This window comes from Meles meles, chromosome 18, assembly GCF_922984935.1.
Source record: "Meles meles chromosome 18, mMelMel3.1 paternal haplotype, whole genome shotgun sequence".
Lineage (NCBI taxonomy): Eukaryota > Metazoa > Chordata > Mammalia > Carnivora > Mustelidae > Meles > Meles meles.
The window spans coordinates 60,243,085-60,265,139 of record NC_060083.1 but is presented as its reverse complement, the minus strand read 5'-3'; the positions used below and the strand labels follow the sequence as shown (position 1 = coordinate 60,265,139).

Below are 22,055 nucleotides of genomic sequence, written 5' to 3'. Positions count from 1 at the left end.
GACAACGCATCCCTGTGAGAATTTCGTTGATAGTACCCATTCCTGCATCCCTGTGAGAATTTCGTTGATAATACCCATTCCTCCTCAGGCATGTCCTGAGAGAAAGTCCCCTTTCCATCCCTAGCGGGCAGTCCCAGCCAAGGGCAGTGACGCCTAGCGTGGCTGTGAAAGTGCAGACCTGACCGTTTTCCAAGGCGGTTTGGTTCAGCTCATGAAAAGCTGCTGGGGTCCAGCTGGCCCAGAAGGTTCCAAGAGTGCTGTCACTTCCCAAGGGTCCCCTCCCCCACTGTGTGTCCTGGCTCTCTGCTCCCCTGGGTCACCCATCAGGGCCATGGCTTAGTCATCTGGGAAGTGAAGGCCGGACCCATGGCCACCGGGGCCCTGTGAGCCAGGCTGGTGAAGTGACCGTCCTCCCGAGCCACACAGGGACCCTGTGAATGTCCCCCTGTGCAGGGAACTCGGGCTCTACAGCCCTGAACCAGCTGGCCCGTGTCGCTGAGTCTGCACCTTGCCTCCCACAGGTCTCTATGGCTGCCCCACATCCTGCGGCCGTCCCAGTGGCACAAATGCACACACACACACACACACACACACACACGCACACGCACGTGCACAAGGCCACTCAGCAGCTCTCTTCCCATCAGGATCTGATCGGCAGACAGAAGGAGCCTCAGGACGGACCACCCTTTCCTCTGGCCCCTTGGGGAGCCCCCAACACACACAGTGGCAAGCAACAGACAAGGGCTGCTGCATCTTGGGGTGACGTTCTGAGGCCCACCAGGGTCCGCACGGACTAGCTGAAGCCCAAGGATAGCCCAGACCTCCCCAGTGGACCCAGGACCCTCACGGGGGCCCGCGGCAGGCAGCAGGCGCTGTACCGAAGGGGGACTGACTCATGATGTCAGATGCTGACCGAGCCACAGCGTGCGCCATGGCCGGCGGAGCAGCTGGGGAGCCTGACCCAGGACAGGGGCCATCGAACTGGGATGACTCAAGCCAGAGCAGCCTCCTTTCTCTTCAGGGTGGGCTCCCGCACCGCCCCGATGGCTCCGTGCCCGCTCCTTGGGGGCTGCCAGTGAGAATGGCCCGTCTAGAAGAGGCTGGATGCCCCAGGGGAGCAGGGATGGGCCCAGACCCTCGAGGTCCCTTCAGCCCAAGGACCAGCCGTCTGTCCTCACTCCATGCCCTGAGGTGACATCAAGATGTTTTAAACAGTGATTCTGCTCCAGAATCTGAGTAGAGCCCACATCTGCTGGTCGTTCTGGCCTAGAGCGTCCCTTGGTGACCCTAGAAGATGTCACTCCCCTTCCCCGCTGCAGGGTTCCCAGGTGACTGAGGACCCAAGTGACACATGGGGCCCCAAGGGGGACTCGCCACTGCTAATGACCCAAGCCTCTGGGCGAATGGGACCACCTGTGTGTGCTGTGCGTGGGCGTACACACGCGCGCACACGTTTGCACACCTCTGAGCACCAGGAGCTCCACCCCTGCAATCGGCCCCTGGGAAGGCACCGAAATGCTGTTTCGGGGAGGAGACCCAGGCGGCCTTGAAGACGGACTTTGGCCGGCAGCTAAAACACAGCCCACACAGCGGGTAAACCAGCCAGTTAGGGCCCACATGCCATCAGCCCAGAGCCCAGCCGGCCGCCCGGCCCCCCGCCCTTTCCTGGAGCCGCCACCGGTCTGGGCACTCGCAGCGCCTGGAGAAGCAGAAGTGGCCCGCCGGGGACCGAGCGGAATGGCGAGGGGAAGGAGAGCAGAGTCTCAATGAGAGCCAGACATGGTGAGGCTCCGCTCTGGGAACACTGCGTCCCACGACCTCAGACCAGTCCAAAGAAACAGAAATCCGTCCACACGAATGAATAAAAGTGACCCCCGGGGGCTGATTTCCCGAAGCGCAGACGCGGCTCTGAGTTAGGGGAGGGGGCCGCAGGGGGCCTACCTGTGATCCGGTCTCTCTCCATCACTACGGATATATTTAGCAGCGGGCGGGAGTCCCGGCGTCCCCCTTTCCAGAGGCGTCCTCCCCTTCTCACCCCCGACGCCCTCCCTCTCTCGGCCTCCTCCTCCTCCAAAAACACTCTTTGTCTGGTCTAATTTCTTCAATCTGTTGCAATCACGAACGTATCCAAATTACCACATTTCCATGTGCTGATCATATGTTTGTGCCCCAGACTGAGGTAGCATTGTCTCCGTGAATGGGGAGGGAGAAGGGCCGGAGGCCGCGCGGGAGAGGAGGCGGGACGGGGGCGGCCGCGAGGCTCCCGCAGCCCCGGCCGGGCCGGACCGTCTGGGCTTTGTGCGCGCGGGCAGGCTCCGGAGGCGCGGGGTGCAGCGGGCGGCTTCCGGCCTTCTCTCCACCCCCTCCAGCCCCTCCGCCAGGCCTGCTGCTCCTTTTTAATATCCACTTGGAGAAGCTTAACTTAGCCTCTTGGAAACCAGCTCGCAGTCAAATTCCTGGCGACTTCCAAAGTCTTTCATTTTCCCCGGCCCGCGGGGCGACGTTTCCTCTGGCTGAAGCTTTTGAGAAAAGCCCGTCGCTGCCTCCCCTTCCCTGAGGCCCGCCCTGACCTCTCTCCCTGCTGGGCCCTGAGGAGGCAGGCGGCCAGGGAGGGCTCCAGAGCACCTGCCCCAACGAGCCCCTGTGGAGTCGTCCCTGGGGCTGCCTGGTGACACAGGCCGTAGGCTTGTCTCCGCCCAGGCTGGTGGGGGTGGGGAGGTGGCCCGAAGGAGACTTCCTGGAAGGTCCCAGTTACTCATGAGTGAGTCCCCAGCTGTCCCCAGGGAGGGAACCTGGCCCTCAGCGTGGTTCCCCTACTCAGCACTTCTCTGGGAGGGGCCCCCCAAGGCCTGGGGGGAGGCTCAGCTCTTTCCTGCTCTTCCCCTGGACTGGGGGGGGGGCGCTGCTCACCTGGCGAACTTGGGGGGGGCGGGGGGGGGGAGGAGGGAACGACCAAGTCCCGTCCCCTCCTGCCTGGGACGGGACCTCAAACGCAGTCTCCTATGTATAGCAGGGGTGTCTCCTTGGTGGCAGGGGACACGAAACAGGAACCATCTCCCCACTCCCACCCCCTCCAAGCAGAGCCTGGAGGACAGCCCCAAAAGGGGCCTGCCTGCCTGCTGAGGGAATGTGGGGACAGTGTCTCAGCCCAGGGAGGTCCCACAAGCTCAATAATGGCCCCCAAAGATATCATACACCGTAATCTCTGCAAATGGGACTCTATTTGGAGGCTTTGCAGTTGGGATTAAACAAAGGGGCCTGATCGGCCTGGGTTGGGAGGGGGAGCTCTCAGGGCAGTTGGGTGCCTCTCGCCTCATATAGGAGGGAGGCAGAGAGAGGTCTGCAGTAAAGCAGAAACCTGACGCCCCCACCTTTGAAGGCTGGCTGCAGCCCCCAGACGCAAGAAGAGCCCAGGAAATGATCCTTTCCTGGAGCCTTGGCCGGGGGGGTGGGGGGGGAGTGGGGGGGCGGCCGGGCCACACTAGATCTCAGGCGCCAGCTCTAGAACCTCGGGAGAACACACCTGTGTTGTTGTGACCCACTGGATCTGTGGCCATGTGTTCGGGCCCCAGGGAACACAGACAGGCCCTGTAAACCAGCAAGCCCACCAACGGCTAACAATCCTTGAGCTAGGACAAAGGCAATCACAGAGAATATGGGGGGTTTATCCATTCAATCTCTTCCCCGATTTTGAAAAAAAATATTCCTCACTGGTTTTCCTGATTATAAACATAATATTTGTTCATTGTATTGAATTTAGACACGACAGAAAAGATACAAAGAAGAAACCCCTTTAATACACGTGGGACGCTCCGCAGGGCCAAGCCAGCCCAGGAGGGCCCCCACAGACAGGTCCGCTGGTGGGAATCCGGGGTAGGCCAGGCTTCGGGCTGGCCATGGGCCGTCCCCCGCCCTCCCTCCCCACCACCTCCTGCAGGCGCCCAGTGCTCAGGCCCAGGCCGATTTCACTGCCGACGTCCTCATGGTGGGCTGAGCACAGCTCTGACCCTCGGTGCTTCCCCGGCAGAGTTTGGCTCAACGTCCATCCCTCCCCACCGCCCCCCCCCACCCGCCCCATGCCTAAAAATCCAAGCATTCTGGCCCAAGCAGGGGAGCGTTTGAAACCAAAAACCTGGCAGCACCAGTTGGCTCCAATGAGGCCCGTGTTAGTCATGAGCCAGCTCAGAGGCCGGGTGCAGAGGTGGGGTGAGGCCAAGCCGTGGGAGAAGGGGGCAGCCAAGCCCCCGGTGCTCATCGAGGCTGCAGCCGCGTCTAGGCAGCGGCACTGTCCACACCCAGCGGGGGAGGGGAGCCACGGGCCAGGCCAGGCGGGACCTGCATCCCCGAAGTGGGTTCCCCACGTGGCTCTCTCGGCCCCTGACAAGGCTCCGTGGTTACATAAACTAGATGCAGGCCTTAGATGCCTCTGGAGCATTAGCATAGTAAATGCGAGAGCAGTCCCTGTGAGGGGGCTGGCTTCCTTCCACCCGCACTTCCCAAATTGGACCAACACCTGCCACCTGGGGGAGGCAGGACCCCCTCCACAGCTTTGGGAAACTGCGCCTGCTCCCAGCCACCCCCCCCAGCCCGTGTCCTGGGGTGGGCACTGTTGCCCCACAGCCTCTTCTAGACAGTTCCCAAGATCGTATCTCTGTCCTTTACCCCCCGCAACAGACCTGCGCACCGCCCCCCGCCCCCACCTGCAGACTCCTGACCACCATCCATGTCCCCATCCCCAGCGAGGGGCATGGTAGGGGAGAGGAGGAAGAGTTGGGGGATGGCTTGGGCGATGGCTTTCTCGTTAAAGGCAGGGCTTGGGGGGACCCTCCAGGAAGCACAGCACAAGCCCCCTGCCCCCTCGTGGAGGGGGGGGGGACACACAACTACGAGGCATCCCCGGGTGCCCCAAACTCCCCCACCCTCCCCGCCAGGCCAGGAGGACGACTCCCATGATGCGCACAGCAGGGGCCCTCGACCAACGTGGCCTCGTTCCCGGGGTGCGCGTTCTGAGGAGAGGCCACGAGGACATGGGGACAGAGGAGCCCGGTGGAAAGGAGATGACGTCCTGAGGCCCTGAGCTCAGGCTTCCCACCCCCTCTCGCCGCCCCCGCTCCACGTAGACGCTCTCGAATCCTCCATAATCAGCTCCAAGCTATGGGGAATTCTCACTCTAAAAAATGACTTTTCCGTTCATTTCCTGCTCATCCCCAGACTCCAGCACTGAGGTCGGCTTCCCGGAGTCAACATTGAAGGCGCTCCATCCTGACGCCTCCCGCTGACCCTCCCGCGGCCGCCGCTGTCCCTACCGTACCTGCCAGCAGAGCAGGCACCCGCCCCAGCCTGGCCCGGCCAGCAAGGCCCGAGCGAGGCGGGTTCTGGGCTGGGGCCGGCTACATTCCTCTCAGGAACCGTCTCTCCACTCTTTATTGAGCAGCAAGTTTCAGCTGTTCCAAAATAAATACAACCCAGCTACTCTCTGCCCTGGGCATGGCTGCGGGGTTTACTGGTGCAAACAGCCGGGGCTGCCCGTTGCTGTGGGAGTTCTTCCAGAACAGTGTGGAAGGGAACCAAGACAATGGAGAGGGGCGGCCCAGGTGCGGCCGAATTCCTCCACGAACAGGTCTCATGCTCAGTCACCCATCCGGGCGGGAGCCGGAGCCTCGTGCCTCCAGGAGGCCCCCGCTGCCCGTGCGGGACAAGGGGATCAAGGAGCACGGAGGCCCGCATCTCGGGAGCATCTGGCCCGCAGCCCCTGGAGTTGAAACATCTCTCCAGATCCCCGAGAAAACCCACGAAGGGCTGGTGTCTTCCCCTTCCTGCCGAGAGCCCAACGTTCTGCCCGCTCGCTCACTAGGCGCCCAACACGTGCTCGCAGGAAGAACAATGAACTTGAAGAGCCAACGTGTCGGCTCTCCCGACCAGCACGGCCCGACAGAACTTTCTGCGATGACGTCAACGTGCTCTATCTACCGCCTTCAATGTGGGAGCCACGTGTGCCCACTGCCGCAGGGGGTGCTGCTCCCAACCTCCTCCCCAGAGACGCTGCATTCTCAATGAATTTCTTCACCAGAAACACGAAGAGAAAAGCTACTTTTCAGCCAACGCAAAAGAAGGCTGACATTTCTATTTTAGACTCCTTCTCGAGCCCATCACCCCAAGCTTGTCCTTCCCAGTCGAATACAACAATATTTGCGGCCTGCGAGCCATGTGCCATAAGAACACCCAGCCCTGTGGGCGGGAGGACAAAGAAACCCCCAAGGCCAATCCCAGAGATGGACAGGTTGGGTCAAAGTCAAGGCCGTCAGAAGTACGAAGGTGCAGGGCCTGTCCCGGCGCCGTGGCGGGGGGGGGGGGGGGAAGGCCGGGGCGCCCAGAGCGAGGAGGGAGGACGGGGCAGTGAGAGCCTGGAAGGCGAGACAGGTCAGGCGGGGAAGCGTCTTGAACACCGTCCTGTGCTTTAGTTCATCCCGTGCGGAAAAGGCAACTAGGGGTCCTTTAAGTAAGAGGCCGTGACCAGGTCTGTTTCGGATAATCACACGGATGGAGCCTATGTGCGCGGGCGGGTCTTGGTAAATGCCACCCAACGCCGACGGGGCCAGGGGAGCGTCGGTGGCCACGAGGCAGCCTATGCAACGGTCATTCGAGGGCAGGGGCAGTTGAGAAGATCTCGGTGACCTGCCGACCTGAGGGTGCTGGGGGTGGGGCAAAGGTCAAGGACGAGGGCTGAGACGTCCTGCTAGAGGACCTCGGTGGACAGCCAGGCTGAGACTCGAGAGAAACAAAGGAGGAGCGGGCGTCCATGGGTGGGAAGGGCAGCACCACCGAGGGGTGCCTGTGGGAGCCTCAGGCAAGGCCCACGGGCAGCCAGACTGTGGCAGTGTCTTCCTTGACCAGAGCCCCGCCGCCAAGCCACACTCCCTCCCCAGGTCCACATGGCTGGAACAACGGCAGCCGGGCCCTGCGTACGGCCGGGCGTCCTGAGCGCGAGGCGGAGAGCTCCAGGGGCCTGGAGCAAGGAGGGGTGTGCGAGCCTGGACAGAAAGACTCGGGGGGAGGGCAGGAACAGCCACCAGGGATGCCGTGGGGCATCTACTCGTGAGGCGTAAGGGCAGAGACACGGCCCAGACAGCAGCGTTTCAGGGAGACCCTTCTGCGGGGGGAGTGCCGTCCACCCACCGGGCCAGGTGGGACATGCACGGCTTCCTGCGGCTGCCGTCACAGATCGCCACACGGAGAGGCTTACAACAGCAGCAGCGGATTCTCTCCCCGTTCGGGAGGCGGAAGTCCAAAATCAAGGTATGAGCAGGGCCGAGCTTCCTCCAACGGCTGCGGGAAACCCCTTCCTGCGTCTTCGAGCGTCCCTGGGCCTGTGGCCACCTCCCTCCATCTCTGCCTGTGTCCTCACGTGGCCTGCTCCCCTGTACCTCTCCCCTTCCTGTAAGGCCCCTGCCGTCGGCCTTAAGAACCAGCCTTCGTCCGGCAGGATCTCATCTCCGGGGCCTTCACTGACCGCGCTTCTGAGAGACCCATTTCCCAGTCGGGCCACTTTCTGAGGTTCCGGGTGAGCACGAATTCTGGGGGGACGTGAGTCAACCCCCTACAGCAGGGATGAGGCCACCCATCTCAGAGGCACTGGGAGGAGGAGGAGCAGGACGCGGAACACACCGGATGTCCGGGCACAAAGAGCGGCTCTGAGGAGTCCCAGGGGGACGGTCGGGCAGGCTGGCGGGGCCGGCCGCGGGAGGTGAGGAAGCGGGCCGGGGCGGAAACGCCGTGCGAGCCGTGGGAACCAGGGCAAAGGTTGGCCAGAGACAGTGGCCTGGAGGCAGTGGCCCAGAGAGGCCGCTCGAGACACGTGGGAGAACACACCGGAAGGCCACTTGGGAGGTCAGAGCGCGGGCATCTGCCTGGGGACACACATGTGCATGGCGACACGTGAGGGTATTTCCAGCGGCGCTGGGGACAGAGGAGGCTTCCACCGACCTCCGGCAGCAGGCCCACACCAGGGAGCCCTCGCCCACGGGCAGTTCACATGAACAGGGCTACACCCACCCGCGCGCGGACAATCTCAGAGACATCCTGTGGCCTGAAAAAGCAAAGAGCACCTCCAAGCCAACGCCCCTCGGACGGCCGACGTGTGGCTGCCGGTCCGCAGGGGGAGACACGCGTCGTCCAGACAAGCAGCGCACATGCGCCAGCAGGGACCAGGGAGTTACCCTGGCAGGAACGGGCACCGGGAGGGTCCCCGGGGCGCTCACGCCGCACCTAGAACACCTTATTTCTCAAGAGGGCCGGTGGGCACACGGCTGGCTTATTTCATTCTTTCCAGTCTTTTTACTGGGTCTACCGATCCCATTTTTTCAAGAACGGCAGAAAGTGAGGTCGTCGAAGGGTGGACCGTGGGCACGGCTTGAGCTGGTGGCCTGTGGCTTCCGACAGCATCAGCCTCGTGAAGAGCCGGAGCTCACAGAGGTAGTGCTGGGATACAGCCCCTGGCCCTCTGGGAGGACTGGGGGTCCGGGGTCCCGGACACAGGAGGCCAGGCCGAGTGTGCAACAAGAGAGAGGTCAGGCTGGGGGGAGGGGAGGGCGGGTGGTGGCTCCAAACGGGGATCCTGCAAGGGTCAGAGGGACCGGGGCGCTGAGAGGCTGGGGGTCCAGGGAAGACCCCCATCGGGACCCCGGTCTTAGCTGCGGGACGGCTGGGATTAGAGAAGGAGCCGGGAAGACAAGGAAAGGGTGTCCCGAGGCCGAGCCCGTGCAGGCCCCACAGAGAGGATTTCGTGTGTCAGCAGGCAGTCCCAAGAAAACCCAGATCGCGGGCTCACAGCTCTGGGCTTCGGCAAATTATGCCTTAGGCTTCCAAGCGGACTGTGGCAATGGCTGCCAAGTGCTGACGGCACAGAACTGGCCAGTCTGAGCCCAGGGAAGCAATGGCCAGAGGAGACTGTGTCCACATGGCCCAGGGCGCCAGTCTCCAGAGACCTCAACCCCAGAGCTCAGCAACCTGTCCCTGGCCCCCGCACAAGGCGAGGCCCCTAGACCCAGCCCAGATGTTGGAAGGGCAAAAAAGCAGACCAGCTGCGGGGCCCCAAAGGAAAGTTCCCCAGAAAGACAGGCCGGGCCGCCCAGTGGTTAGCGGCTCCACGTGGCTGCATGGGCGGAGCTCTTGCGTAACCGCGGATGTGAATCACTCAGCCGCGGGGAGACCTCCAGCCGGGCGTCACCCTTCCCTTCCCACACCCAGCCCCGTCCTGCAGCACAAGGGGCCTCAGACACAGCCGTGGGGACATCCCGGCCTGTGGGAGTGGGACACTCCCACCCCCGCTCCCTGCCAGGCTGCCCCTCGGCTGCGCCACAAGCCTGGGGGTGCCCAGCCCGCGGGCAGGGGACACCTCAGACGGACAACCCTCGCAGAGGTTTGCAACGGCCCCGGAAGAAGGCTCAGAACACCCAGGGAAGGAATCTAGGGGTAGCCGGAATGATCCAGACGGTCTAACTTCACAGCTGCTAGCTACACACAGACGCTACGAGGAATTAATGTAAAAGAAGTTAACTGCGTCATTCTGTGCAAGTGAATGAATGAAGTAAATAAACTTCGTGTATTCCTCACGTGGTTGGTAGTCACGTGGCCTCCACGGCTAGATGCGGAACAGTCCTACCCGCAGCGAGCGTTCCGCCGGGCGGGGCTGGCCTGGGAGGGCAGGGTGTGGGCTCTAGGGGAGGCGAGTCCCTTTGTCCTTCACCTCTGGGCCCCAGGGTCCCTCTTTGGAAAGAGGCCGCCCGCATGGACACACAGAGAAGCAGCAGAGAGAAGAACTCGGCCAAGAAAACCGGGAGACCACTTATGTGACCCTGGTCCCCACTGCCTGCCCGCTGGGTCGCTGGAGCCCCTCAGTTCTGCAGGGCGTGGGAAGCAGCAGGGGTCCGTGGCTGCTCAGAGTCAAAGCCACCCGCCTATAGGCTGCCTGTCCCTCCGCGCCTCCGCCGGGGCAGCCCAACAGCATCCACACCCGCCTCGGTCCTCTGTCCTCTGTCCCCCACACACACGGCCTGCTCCCTGGGCCAGGGCTGCTCCCTACAGAGAGGCGCCTCTGCTCCCACGAGGCCCACCTCTGGCAGACTGTGCTCAATGGGCCTGAAAGCCACCTGAGTTGGAGCTGTCAAAGACCGGGCCTCCCTGGGCGGCAGGCGAGGGCCCCCGCTCACCTCAGAAGGCCAGCTGGGCTAGAGGGCTGGGGCAGAAGAACCTGGGGGTCACGGCTGAACAAGCTACTCACCTGGGCCCGTGGGGTCGCCGAGCTTCCGGAGACGGTTGCTGGAGGTCCGCGTGACTCCTAGAGACAGGGGCAGAGGGCAAAGGTCACTCCTGGCTGCTGGAGGGCGGTTCACACCGGGCATAACCTTGCCCGTGCTCTGCAGTGGGTTCTAGGACCAGAAACCAGCGGCCCCGGTCCTCCCAGGTGACACCCAGACCCAGCTGCCACCCTCAAGGACAGCCACTGCCTTCTGGAGGCCGGTGGCTGGTGGGCACCAGGCCGAGCCTTCGGCATAACATTTCCCCCCCAACTCTCACCCCTGTCTCACAGCTGCATTTCAGCGGGGCTGAGCAACTGGCCTGAGGCCGCACAGCCACTAGCAAGGGAGCCCATCAACCTCCAAAATCCAGGCTTGGCCACCCCGACCCCGGCTGTCTGCAGGACGGGAGGGTGCTGCACCCAGTCAGGCTCCGGCCAGCCCCTGGGATAAAGCAGGTCGACCCGCACGGTGAACTGAGATTTCCCTGCACCCGGGGCACTGACCCAGCCCCTCTGCTCTGGGGCTGGGCAGAGCCGGACTGGATTTGGGAGCGTGAAGGATGGGTGGTTCTCTCCCTCCACCTCAGGAGGGGACAAGGACAGAGCCCCAGGTGAACACGGCCTGGCGCTCGGTCCCGACACGCACCCCCTGGGTCCGGCATGTGCTCCCCGGGGAGGTTTCAAGCAGGCAAGTCCGGACTTGAGGGGACTTGGGGAGCTGCTAAGCCAAGCAAACCCGGGGCTGCCAGGAAGGGGATCCATGGGAGGGGCAGGGAGCGAGACTGCTGCTCCAGAAGCAGGCTCCCTGGGCAACCAAGCCATCCCTTGGAGCTGTAGGGACACCCCGCGTTGGCCAGCAGAGGCCCCTCCCTGCACACAGCAAGAGGAGCAGAGAAGGGGCCCGGGGCTAACCCAGAAACCTCCCGGCAGCCTCCACCGTCGGACCCCCGCCCAGAACCCTGGCTTCAGAGGTGCCGTCCTCCAGAGAGGCCCTTGGAACATTCATTCATTACACAAACCCACTCTTCAACGACGGGCCACGGGGAGCAGACGCAGCCGGCATTGTTCCTACGGTTCCAGAGCTCCTGGCGGGCCAACCTGCATAGCCGGCTTCATGCCCAGCCCCCCGGGGACTCGCATGCTCTCCACGTCTGGAGGATACAGATGGACTGAGCACCGAGAACACAACGTGTGCGGCTCATCCTGCAGGGTCTAGTGTTGACGGACGCCTGCCGCCAAGCCCAGGTCTCTTTCCAGGGCTGGGGAGGACCCCAAGATGCACCCCAAATGTTGAACCCAGATGCCGTGCAACAACGCCAAGGGATGCGCGTGGCAGGAGATCCAAGGGCCCGAAGTGACCAGCGAGGCTTTGAGGAGGCAGGGAGGGCCACGCTGACCCTTGCCGGAGGCCGGGGGGACGCTGGGCGGTCATGGCCACGTCCAAGCACCAAGGCTCTGGGATGGTCACGAGCTCATATCCGTTCCCCATGCACCCCCACCGGGCAAATGCCAGCACGGCCGTTTCAGGGCAGGAGGGCTCGGACATCCCCTGACGCCGCGTTCTCCTACAGAACCCCCCGCCCCACCCCAGCACCCCATGTCAATCTGACTGCGGCCGGTGGCATTCCTCGGCCTCCATGACGACACGAGCCCGTCCCCCACTCGTCTGTCTCTCTGGCAAACCCCGACAGTTACAGTGACTTCACCAGGCAGACACACAGGCCTCCCTCCTCGGTCCCCACCTACTCGGATGCGCTTCTGCTCACTACCAAGCAGTTGATTGCAATCCCTCCTCGGACGTCCAACCACAGCACAGGGACTTCAGGCCAGCCCTGCCGGACAGGCAGGTCCCGCCTTGGACTTCCAGAACAGACAGCTCTCTTAAGAGGGGAGAGAGGCTGGGCCCAGAGCGGCTCTGGTGGGCTACCCAGGGCAGGGAGGGGCGGGAGGGGACAGGCCCTGCTCCTAGGGCTGCTGAGGCCTGAGCACGGGCATCCCCGGCCTCCGCAGTCCTCCCTTCCACAATGGCTGTGACCTCTCCCCTAAGCGGGAGCGACACGGCAGGAGAATCACCATCTCATCATCACGTCCTCCACACACACACACACACACACACACACACACACGAGCCACTCAGAGGTCCCACTGCCGGGCTAAGAGAGGCACCAGTGACCCACGCTGTGCCCGTGAATCCAACGAGTCCCCAGTAAGGAAACCGTACGGGGCGAGGAACAGACAAGGAACGGACCCAGCATTCCTGTGGATTGACTCACTTCCGGCTGCGACTCCCCCTGGGCCGGCGGGACGCCCACCCGTGCCCCTGGCCCTGTCTCTGGCAAAGGTAAAAGAGGTCCCATTCTGGTTCCACGGCCCCCCCCACCGGGCATCGGGTCCCCAAGCTCCCTTCTGGGCTCGCTGCTCCCCAGACCCAGGCTGGGGCTGGAGCCACGGCCAGGGGGAAAACAGCATCTGTCTCAGATTTCTTGGGTGGAGCTTTGTTTTATTTGTGCTGTTTATTTTTCCAATTTCCCAAAACACGCGGCTGGTGCCAGGCAGCCCCTGGCACGGAGAAGACGGCCGGGCACACCGCTTCCCGAGCCGGGTTGGTGGCGGCCTGAGGTTCCCACCCTCGCACAACCTCCCTGCCCAGTGCGGCCGGCCCCGCTCCGCCTGGCCTCGGCCCGGGAGGGACACACAGCCAAGAGCTACTGAAGCCCAGCTCCGTGGACCTCATTCCTCAGGCCCCGCGTCGGAGTCCAGAGAAGAGGGAGCCGGAGAGGCCTCCAAGCCGTCTAAGCGCTCAGTTGCTCCAGTTGAGAACTGAGTTATTTTTATGTGATTTTAAAATAAAACATATTCTGAAGGAGAGCGGGCGATTTGCAATTTGGCCGTCTGGAGGGAGTTCCCGGAGGCCCAGGAGGCAGGGAAGCTGACAGTCCGAGGAGGAGCAGGGTTCAAATCCGGGGTTCTCCAGGCGCTACCTGCACCCCTGCACCCCGGGAAATGCGGTCCCCGTTCCAGCGCCAGCTGCCCGGCCCACAGCCCGCAGACAGAGCGGAGTGCACACACGGGTGACCGAGGTTAGATGGGGCCACACGCCGTGGGCACCCGGCACAGCACCTCGCGGGAAGTAAGCACTCAAGAAATTACATAATTATTATCATGAGTAGCATATCAATCATAATCATAATTTTAAAATCGTTTTCACGGTTATCATTCCCCAGCCACACACGCCAGCCTGAACCCTGCGGTCTATAAACTGGAATCAACAAAGCCAGGCTGCCCCGAGCTGATGCCTTTGAACCACCTGTGAGTTCGCGTAAGACCCGGAGGGAACAGTCCCGCTTGCGGAACCCGGGATCCGGGCGCTCTCCCAGACCCGGGCACCCCAGAAACTCCGAGGCGGGACTCAAAGGCCATTTCATAGATGGTCACAAACTGTGGACCTGTGACACACACTGATAAAGTGTAACGTGTTGAGCCCTGAGCCCTCGAGACGGAAACACCCTTCAGGTGAGTCGGGCAGGGGGAGCAGGGGCAGAAAGCAGGACTCACCCCTGGCGGGCGTCTTAAGCGGGATGACAGTGCCGTGTTCCGGAGCCAGAGAGAAGATGCCAGACCAGAGCGGTGGCTCCTCGGTCCTCGAGAGAAAGGCCCTGACCCCGGGCAGGGCTGGGCGAAGGGAGATGGCCTGGTAGGCCTTTTCCCATAGAAACAGCGTGGGGGGAGGGCAGGCGGAGGCACCGTGGCAGCAGCCGGGTTGGGGGTGGGGGAGACAGAGCCCACCTCCAGGCAGCGGAAACCCGCGTGCACGGGAAACCGCGCAGCTCCCCTCTGCCACGTGGCCCCAGGGCATCCCTACTCCCCCTCCCCCAGCATAGCAGTCCCACGGCCCCGTCTGGTGGGCATCACCTGGGTGGGTCTGCAACCTGGGGAGCCTGCACAGGGGAGGCAGGCGGGGGTGCAGTGGGCATGAAGGCCCCGGATGTCCTCCTTCCAGCCAAGTTTTTATGGTGGGTGGGACCCAGTAAATTCTAAATGCGAGATGCTTAAACAGGCCCTGAGACATCTAAGTAGACTCCCGAGGTCATGGGTCATTATTAGCTGTGAGTTTAATGACCACACACGGCCTCAGGGCCACAGTGTCTCCGCCCAAGATCTGGGGGCTGTCCCCAGCCCCTCCGGGGTCATGCACAGCCGGGACATCCTGACCCAGGTGGACGATGACGCCCCCCGCAACCCCGCGCGCGTGCGCACCCCATTCTGCTCTGTGCCAACAACAAATAAAGTCTGGCCAGTACCTTCCTCCAGTCAAGAAGACACCGTGTTGCAGGAAGAGGCCGCTTTGAAAGCTCACACAAACGTCCATTTTCAGTAAAGAACAGAAGAATCCATTTTCAACTTTTGTCTTCAAACCTCTGAGTTCGAGTTTCTCAGCAAAGGACAGGGAGGTCCCAGCGACCTCGGCCCGGAGCCGCGCGTCCCTCCAGCTCTGAGCCCAGGATGGGGGCCCCCGGAACACACAGTCTTCACCCCCCTTTCTCCACGGCTCACATGCCCGCAGGAGCCGGGACGGGCTCCCGCAAGTCAAGGGTTGCAGTGGGAGCGCAGAGTCAAACTCTGGGCTTACTGAGCAAAGAGCCTGAGATGAGGCGATAAGCTCCTCCGTCTTCCCCCCGGCCTCCGCCCTCCGCCTTTGCTGCCCACAGAGGCGAGCGCCGGACGCACGCGCTGGGGAGGTGGGGACGCTCTCCTGGGCACGTCCCAAGCGCTGACCGCGTCTCTGGGCAAGTGCTGTCTCTCTGAGCCTGGGTGTCCGCGTCTACACGGAGCGGACTGAGTGTGTGTCACCGAGCTTCCGATCTGCCCCGGCACTGCTCAAGGACTACGGAATACAGCAGTGACCCGAGGGGACCTGGGATCTCCCGCGGTGTTCATGGCCTCGTGGGGAGCCAACACAGGTGTCCAGCTCCCGAGTCGGGAAGGTGCCGGCGGCTTAGGCACGTGGCGGGGGGCGGGGGGGGGGGGGCGCTCTGCTCTGCCCTTTCCAGACAGCAGCCAGCGACATCCCCCGCGACATGGTGCTGACCAAGGTCCCCCAGAGCCCTTCCCTCAGAGCTTCACCAGCTGGGCGTCCCGACTCTGGGCCCCACCCCTACAAGCTACGTTGCCATATAAAATACACTCGGCTAAAGAAAAAGAAAAGAAAATACACTCGGCTAAACCTGAATTTCAGGTAAACAACAGCTCATCTTTAAGCAGGAGGATATCCCTCCATTCCTCGCCCCTCCGAGGCTCTCCTTGGCTGGGGTCCACAGGACACCGGGTCCCCAGGTCTGCCACCCAGCACCGGGCTTGGAAGGAGACAAGGGAGAAATGGGGTAGGTCCTTCCCGCCTCTCTGCCTCGGAAGGTTTCTCTGGCCCCGGCTCTTGTCTCTGCTGAAAGCGGCAGCTGGGGCCGGGCAGGCCCACCTTTGCCCCACTACCATCAGGTGAGGGAGGACTGGGGACGCGACCTCCTCCCTCTGACCCTCTGACCCTCTGACCTGGGAGGGGGGTGGTGGCTTCCTGCGGCTAATCCGTAGATTGTCTCCAGGAAGCCAAGGAACCTTAAGCTCCAGGGCCTTGGCTGACAGGAGAAGGGCCCTAACAACACAGCCATGGGGTCAAACACTTTTGTAAAATTTGCAAAATAGAAAATATCTTAAATCCGATCTGGCAAAATCACTGTCTGCGTCCACTCTGCGTTCCTGCCCATCACACTTCTCCTGCCTAAGTACCAGTAGAGGGTGGGGCTCCCACCCAGGACAGGTTGGAGGGAGAAATATGTAGAGTTTGGACCCGGCTGGGTTATACTGACGTGGCTCACCGTCGTGTCTGTGTTTGCTCAGGGGACTGCTGACCACCCCAAGGTGGCCGTCCAGCTACACTCCCTCCGATCTGTGTGTGCTGTGCGGAATCAGAAGGGGTAAGACGTGAGCAGGGCCTGAGCGCCTGGTGGAAAAATGTGGGCAGTGGGGGGGGGGGGGAGCGAGATGTGGCATGTCTGAAGCCAGAAGCTAGGCCACGGAAAAGTCCACAGAAAATCACTGTTATAAGCAGAGAATTCGATTCTCTTCCACGGTGAGTCAAAACGAAAAGCATCTCAGCTCAGAAATAAACATACAGTTACAAACGCCCCACACTTTCCTATTTCATTCTTAAAAGGAGACATAATCTTCAAGACAGACTTTATCAGAATCCTTGTGTTTGTAGGGCAAGAACTGTGGCGGGACCACAAACTCTGTGTGAAGTCACACTTTTTTTTAAAGGGTAACAATATTCTTTCTTTCTTTCTTTTTAGGATCGTATTTATTTATTTGCCAGGGAGAGAGAGAGAGAGCACAGCAGGAAAAAAGGGGCAGAAGGAGAGGGAGAAGCAGGCTCTCCGCCAAGCAGAGAGCCTGATATGGGACTCGATCCCAGGACCCCGGGATCATGACCTGAGCCGAAGGCAGTGGCTTAACCCACTGAGCCACCCAGCCACCCCACAACTATTCTTTTAAAGACTTTTTTTTTTTTTAATCTTAGAGTGTGTGCGCTTGAGTCAGGTCGGGAGGGCGGGGCACAGAGGGAGAGGGATAAGCAGACTCTGATCTGAGCAGGGAGCCCCACTCTGGCTCCATCCCCGGACCCTGAGATCACAACCCGAGCCGAAACCAAGAGTCAGATGCTCAACCGACTGAGCCACCCAGGCGCCCCTGAAGTCCCACTTTGTAATGCATCCCAACTACCAAAAGTGAAAGAACAAACTTTGATTAACCAGAAAATGAATGACCTTTCCATTCCCCCATGAGAAAGTGATGTTACCCAGTCATCGTGTAAAGAAGCGATCAGAGTTCGTAGCCAAAACTACCGTAGGAAAAAAACCAGGGCTTTGGGGAGAGCACAGGTAGGTGATGGGTAAAAGCATTCCCATTTTTCAAGATTTTCTGGTACTTATGGTATTTGCCAACTGTTTAAAATTGACCATTCGGGGGCACCCGGCCGGCCCAGTCGGGGGAGCGTGTGTGGCTCTTGACCTCGAGGTTGTGAGTTCCGCACCACAGTGGGGGTAGAGTTGACTTTAAAAAGAGAATCCTTAAAAAAATAAAACAAAATCTAATCGGGTGTTCTTCCTTTCCTCAAGCTAAACGAGGAATCACGTGCACGCTGTAGAGACCCCACGCAAGCCGGATCTGCCCCCGGCTGCTGCCCTCCATCCTCCGTGTTAGCAAAGACCCGTTCCAAGTCCCCGAGCGGCTTCTGAGTCCCGGTCAGACCCCGAAACACACGCCGGGAACGAGCCGTGCCCATGATAAAGACGAGATTAACCCCAGGCCGGGGGACCCGAGGTCTCGAGAACCGAGGAGAAGCCATCAGAAACTGCTGACCGCAGCAGGAAGGAGCAGGAGGAAGGGCCCCCAGAACGCGCGGAAGGCTTTGCCGGGCTCTGGGCCCCATTGCTGACCGTGCCCCGAGTCACCGAAGAGCCAGACCCGCTTCATTCCGGCTTGGGAGGGTGGCGGGAGTGTAACAGGAGGACACGCCTTGGGGAGAGGTGGGGCTGGGGTCAGAGGCCCTGGCAGTACCTACCGACTGTGCAGGCAGCGCTGTTGACCCACCCCTGGAGCCCGGAGTTCCAGAAGGAGTCGCCGCAGTCACCAGGTAGCAGAGGGAAAGGTCGCCAGGAGAGGCGGTCAGTCACCTGGGGCGACCGGCCCCGAGATTAGGGCATTCAGGTTGGCCCAAGGAAGCCAGGGGACACCTCCTAGGGTACAGATGCGTCCATCTGTAGGGGCCAAAGAAGGGACGAAGGGAAGGAGGGCCCAAGGGTAGCAGCCCGACATCGCACACCAGCCCGAGACAGGAACCCAGCCCTGTAGGCAAGAGGGTGGATCTTTCATTGATTTTTAATTTAAAAAAAAAAAAAAAAAAATTGTTTATCCTCACAGAGCAGGTAGGGGGAGCCCCAGAGTCTCCTCCTCCCCTTACTGGGACACCGATCCGATCCCACCATGGGGGCCCCCACCCTCAAGACTGTCTAAACAGAATCACTCCCCAAAGGCCCCACTTCCACATCCCATCCCCCTTGGTGGGGGGCTGGCTCCACCGTACGGATCTGGGGCCCATCTTCGATCTTCGGAACGAGTCAGTGCTCAAAGCAGATTGATACGCAGAGTAAATGGCGTTTTCTGTTCATCAAGCCTCCTTACAGAACGCTGCGGGAAGAACACTTGTCTGGGTTTGGAGGCAATCCCAGGAATGACGGAAAAAAGGAGTCATGGTGCGCAATGTTTTATTAAGCTAATTACCTGGAGAAGTCTTGGTCTCCCAGCAGCCCGCGTCCCCCAGCCGGGAGCCCAGAGGCTGTCACACCTGCAGCTCAGCACAGAACCCTCGGTTCCAGGGACAGTGCCCCTCCCCCCCATCCCAGCTGGCAACAGAGGGTCCGAGTGGTAAGAAGGCGGTTAAGTCCGTTACGGGACTCCGGAGAGCCAAGAACGGAGCCGTCCCACGCATGAGATCTGATTCCAGGTGGAAAGAGCACAATCAGAACGGGGGAGAGCGCGTACCCCTGGGAAAATCCGTGCCACCCCTCTGATGATCAGACGCTGTGCCGCGGCCGGGGCCCCACAGCAAGCAAGGTCACGACTGATGGGACTGAAGAACTCACTTTCCTGTTCACCTGGGCAGCAAGCAATGAACAAAACGACCCACGGGGCAGGGGGAGGACAAAAGAGAAAAAAGAGAGGCACGGTATGGAAAAAGCTCTTCTTTAAGAAAGCAAACCCCCCCAAACGGATGCAAAGGTCTGGCAGCTGGAGCAGCACCCGCGAGGGCGGGAAGGCGCTGCCGTCCAGAATGACGGGCTCACCCCGCCGAGGGGCTGCCCCACCTCGGCCCCTCGTGCCGGAGGCGCCGGCCGGGACACACGGCAGCGGCCAGCAGTCCACCACCGCCCCCTCCCCAGCCCCACATTGCCACTGCCGTGTGCCCCGGGGGGTGACGCCTTCACCTGTGTCCCCCGCGGCGTCTACACTGGCTCCCCTGTAGGCAGCCATCTGACCCCGGCCCCCCGACACCCACCCGTTTGAACCTGCGGCTCCAGAGCCAAAGTCACGGTTTTCTTAGCACGTTTTGTGAACCCCAAATCCCACCCTCCCCAATGGATTAGCCCAGTCCTTGACAGGCTGGAAGACAACAGGGGTTGGAGTTAACCCACTTCCAAGTGGCTTGGGTTACAGGAGCATTCTTCTCCCACTGGGCTCGGGTCCTAGGGGGGAAACAGGAGTGCGGTCCCTGGGAAGTCTGTGAAAGCCCCAGGACGCGGGTCAGATGGAGGTGCGCGCCCAGCCAGAGGCGGCCTGCCAGCCTGCCTCTGCCCGGCCCCTCCTGGTAACCACACTCCCCAGGAGCGAGCTCCAGCCCGGGCAGACAGTCGCTGCCGCCTGCCTTTCAGCCGCTGCCCCAACATGCCTGGCCGGGCTGGGACGAGGGGCCCTAGCGCAGCTCTCAGGGACTCGCACGGCTGCGTGACCATCCCCTGGTTCCCAGGTGCAGCCCGGAGGGCCCACGAAGGCCTGGGCACACCCAGGTGTCACTGCACGCCCCTCATGAGCAAGGCCTCTCCGGGAGGCAGAAAGAGGACCGTGGACAAGCCCCTGCCCCGTCATCCTGTCTCGGCCCCACTGTGAAACCCCAGGCCAGCAGAAGACCGACTCTCCAAGGGGCATCAGCCAGCAGGACAGAGGGCTCCCCAGCCCTCCTCTCCCCACCCAGCACTTTGTGGGCTCCACACCCGCTACGTGGGGCCTGGAGCCAGCAATCCTTGGAGGACGACCGGTGACGTGCGTTCCTGCCAGAGAAGGCAGGGAGCCTGGGCTCGAGGGCCACCCTGGGACCCACATCGTCTTCCTCTCCCTGCTGCTGCTCGTCTTCCTGTCCCAGGGGGCCTGCGGGCGGCCGGCAGTCACGCTTCAGAGAACCAGGTCAGATCAGGCCGGGAACAAAGCTCAGTTGTTGCGGAGCTTCCAAAAGGCCACTGACAGCAAGACACCCGGGGGCCACCTCCCCCTCCGCGGCCAGCAGCTCAATGTCCCCCTTCACGCAAACTGCAATGGACCTGGGCCCGGGCGGGGACAGGGAGATAAGGGGGAGAGAAACCGGGCTGGAAGCAGAGGGCCACACTCAACCCTAGAGACCCAAGGCCAGGCCACCCCTCCAGAGCGGCAGTGAGAGCCACCAGAGGGCCGGAAGGACGCTCAGAGCCTGGCACTCAGCGGCGCTCTGGGAATGAGTGACTGAACCCACAGGGAGAGTCGAAACAGGCCCGGAAGCTTGGGGAGACAGGCACCTCACAGCTCAGCCCCCGGTCCCTCCGGGAGGCTGGGTCCCTCGTGTGCTCTGCGCTGGTCGCCAGGGGGGCGGTACCACCCCTCACGCCCACGGATCCCCCCAGACCGCACCTCGAGCTGGGCATTCCACGATAATAGCTCCAACAGAGAGGGCCAGGAACCCAGCAATCACCTCCCCCCACACACGGAGGCTCCCACCCCGGAGGCCTGGGGCCTCTCTCTCCAGCCCTCCCTCCCCCAAGGCCAGTGGCCAGTCCGCCCAGGAACTGGCGCTCCTCGCCCCAGGCTGGGCCCTCGCTGGGCGCCGAGGCTTCCTTATCGAGCACATCTTAGACAAACAGCACAGCCCAGGCAACACTGCGCATGGACAAACAGCAGGGCGGAAACAAGGTCCCACCCCCAGGTCCCAACCACCAGGGGCCTGTGTCCGAGGGCTACCCCGGGGGTTGGGTGGGGGGTGGGGACAGACTTCCTCCCGCTAGCGGGGTCGCTGGGTCCTCGGGTGAGATGCCCTCCTGGGAGGTCTGAGCATGTGCACCTGGTTGGCGGGCTCTAGGCCTCTGCTCCCGAGGGGCAATCTCCTGTCCCCTCTGCACCTGTCCTGGCTCCAATCGGCTACTTGGAAGGGGGTGGATCTCCAGGAAGCAGGGGGGTGGCCCCAAACTCAGGCGCATGCCCCTGGACTCTCGGAACCCTCTGGGCTGGCGGGGGCGATGCTGCGGGGCAGGTGACTGCGAGCCGGGGTGAGCCACAGGGGCGGGCAGGCGGACCCCCGGCGCCTGAGCGTGCCTCCCTGCCTCGGTACCAGGCCAGCAAGAGCGATGGCCCCGGGTCTCAGGCTCGGCCGGCTTGCTCACGACTGGGGGGGGCTCCCGGGGTCCCCGAGTCCCACGGTCCTGGGCACAAGCCGACAGCGCCACGGACCAACTGCTGCACGAGACAGCTCTTTCTCTCTGCCCGGGTCCCCGAATGAACAAGAGACAAGGGGCAGCGAGGACAGCGCAGGGGGCGGGGCCGGGCCAGAGAAGAGGAAGAACCTGCCTCGGCCCCCTGCCCACGCCCACCCGGCAACCCGGGGTTAGCTCACTGGGGAAGTGTTCTCGGAGGTTCCTCTCCCTTCCTGTAAGTCAGCTCCTAGGGCACTGGGTGTAAGCAAGGCCACACTTTTCCAGGGGCAGGCGCAGACACGGTCTCTGTCAGGCCCTTCCCCTGGGGTCCAGCCTCCTCCCCAGGCCTCTGGAGCTACCCAGGTCTTTGGAACCTCTGGTCGGCCAGGCACCCCTCTGGGAATATCCCGAAAGCTGAACCTCAGACTAATTCCCAAGTGCACCCACAGACCAACCCCCACGCCCTGCTCCGCATTTCTGTGGTTCGAGGGCCT

At 62.2% G+C, this 22,055-nt stretch overlaps 1 protein-coding gene across 2 annotated transcripts in view; it reads right to left on the bottom strand.

Moving 5' to 3' along the window:
- SEPTIN9 (septin 9) overlaps positions 1–22,055 on the bottom strand; it is a 147,555-nt gene that overhangs the window by 122,317 nt on the left and 3,183 nt on the right. The window contains exon 2 of one of the 2 annotated variants that reach the window (XM_045985287.1): positions 10,280–10,336. In XM_045985287.1, coding sequence (XP_045841243.1) covers positions 10,280–10,336 — 57 coding nt within the window. Of the gene's footprint in view, positions 1–1,941; positions 2,649–10,279; positions 10,337–22,055 lie in introns of those variants that run through there. The other variant, XM_045985289.1, reaches the window with a different exon arrangement.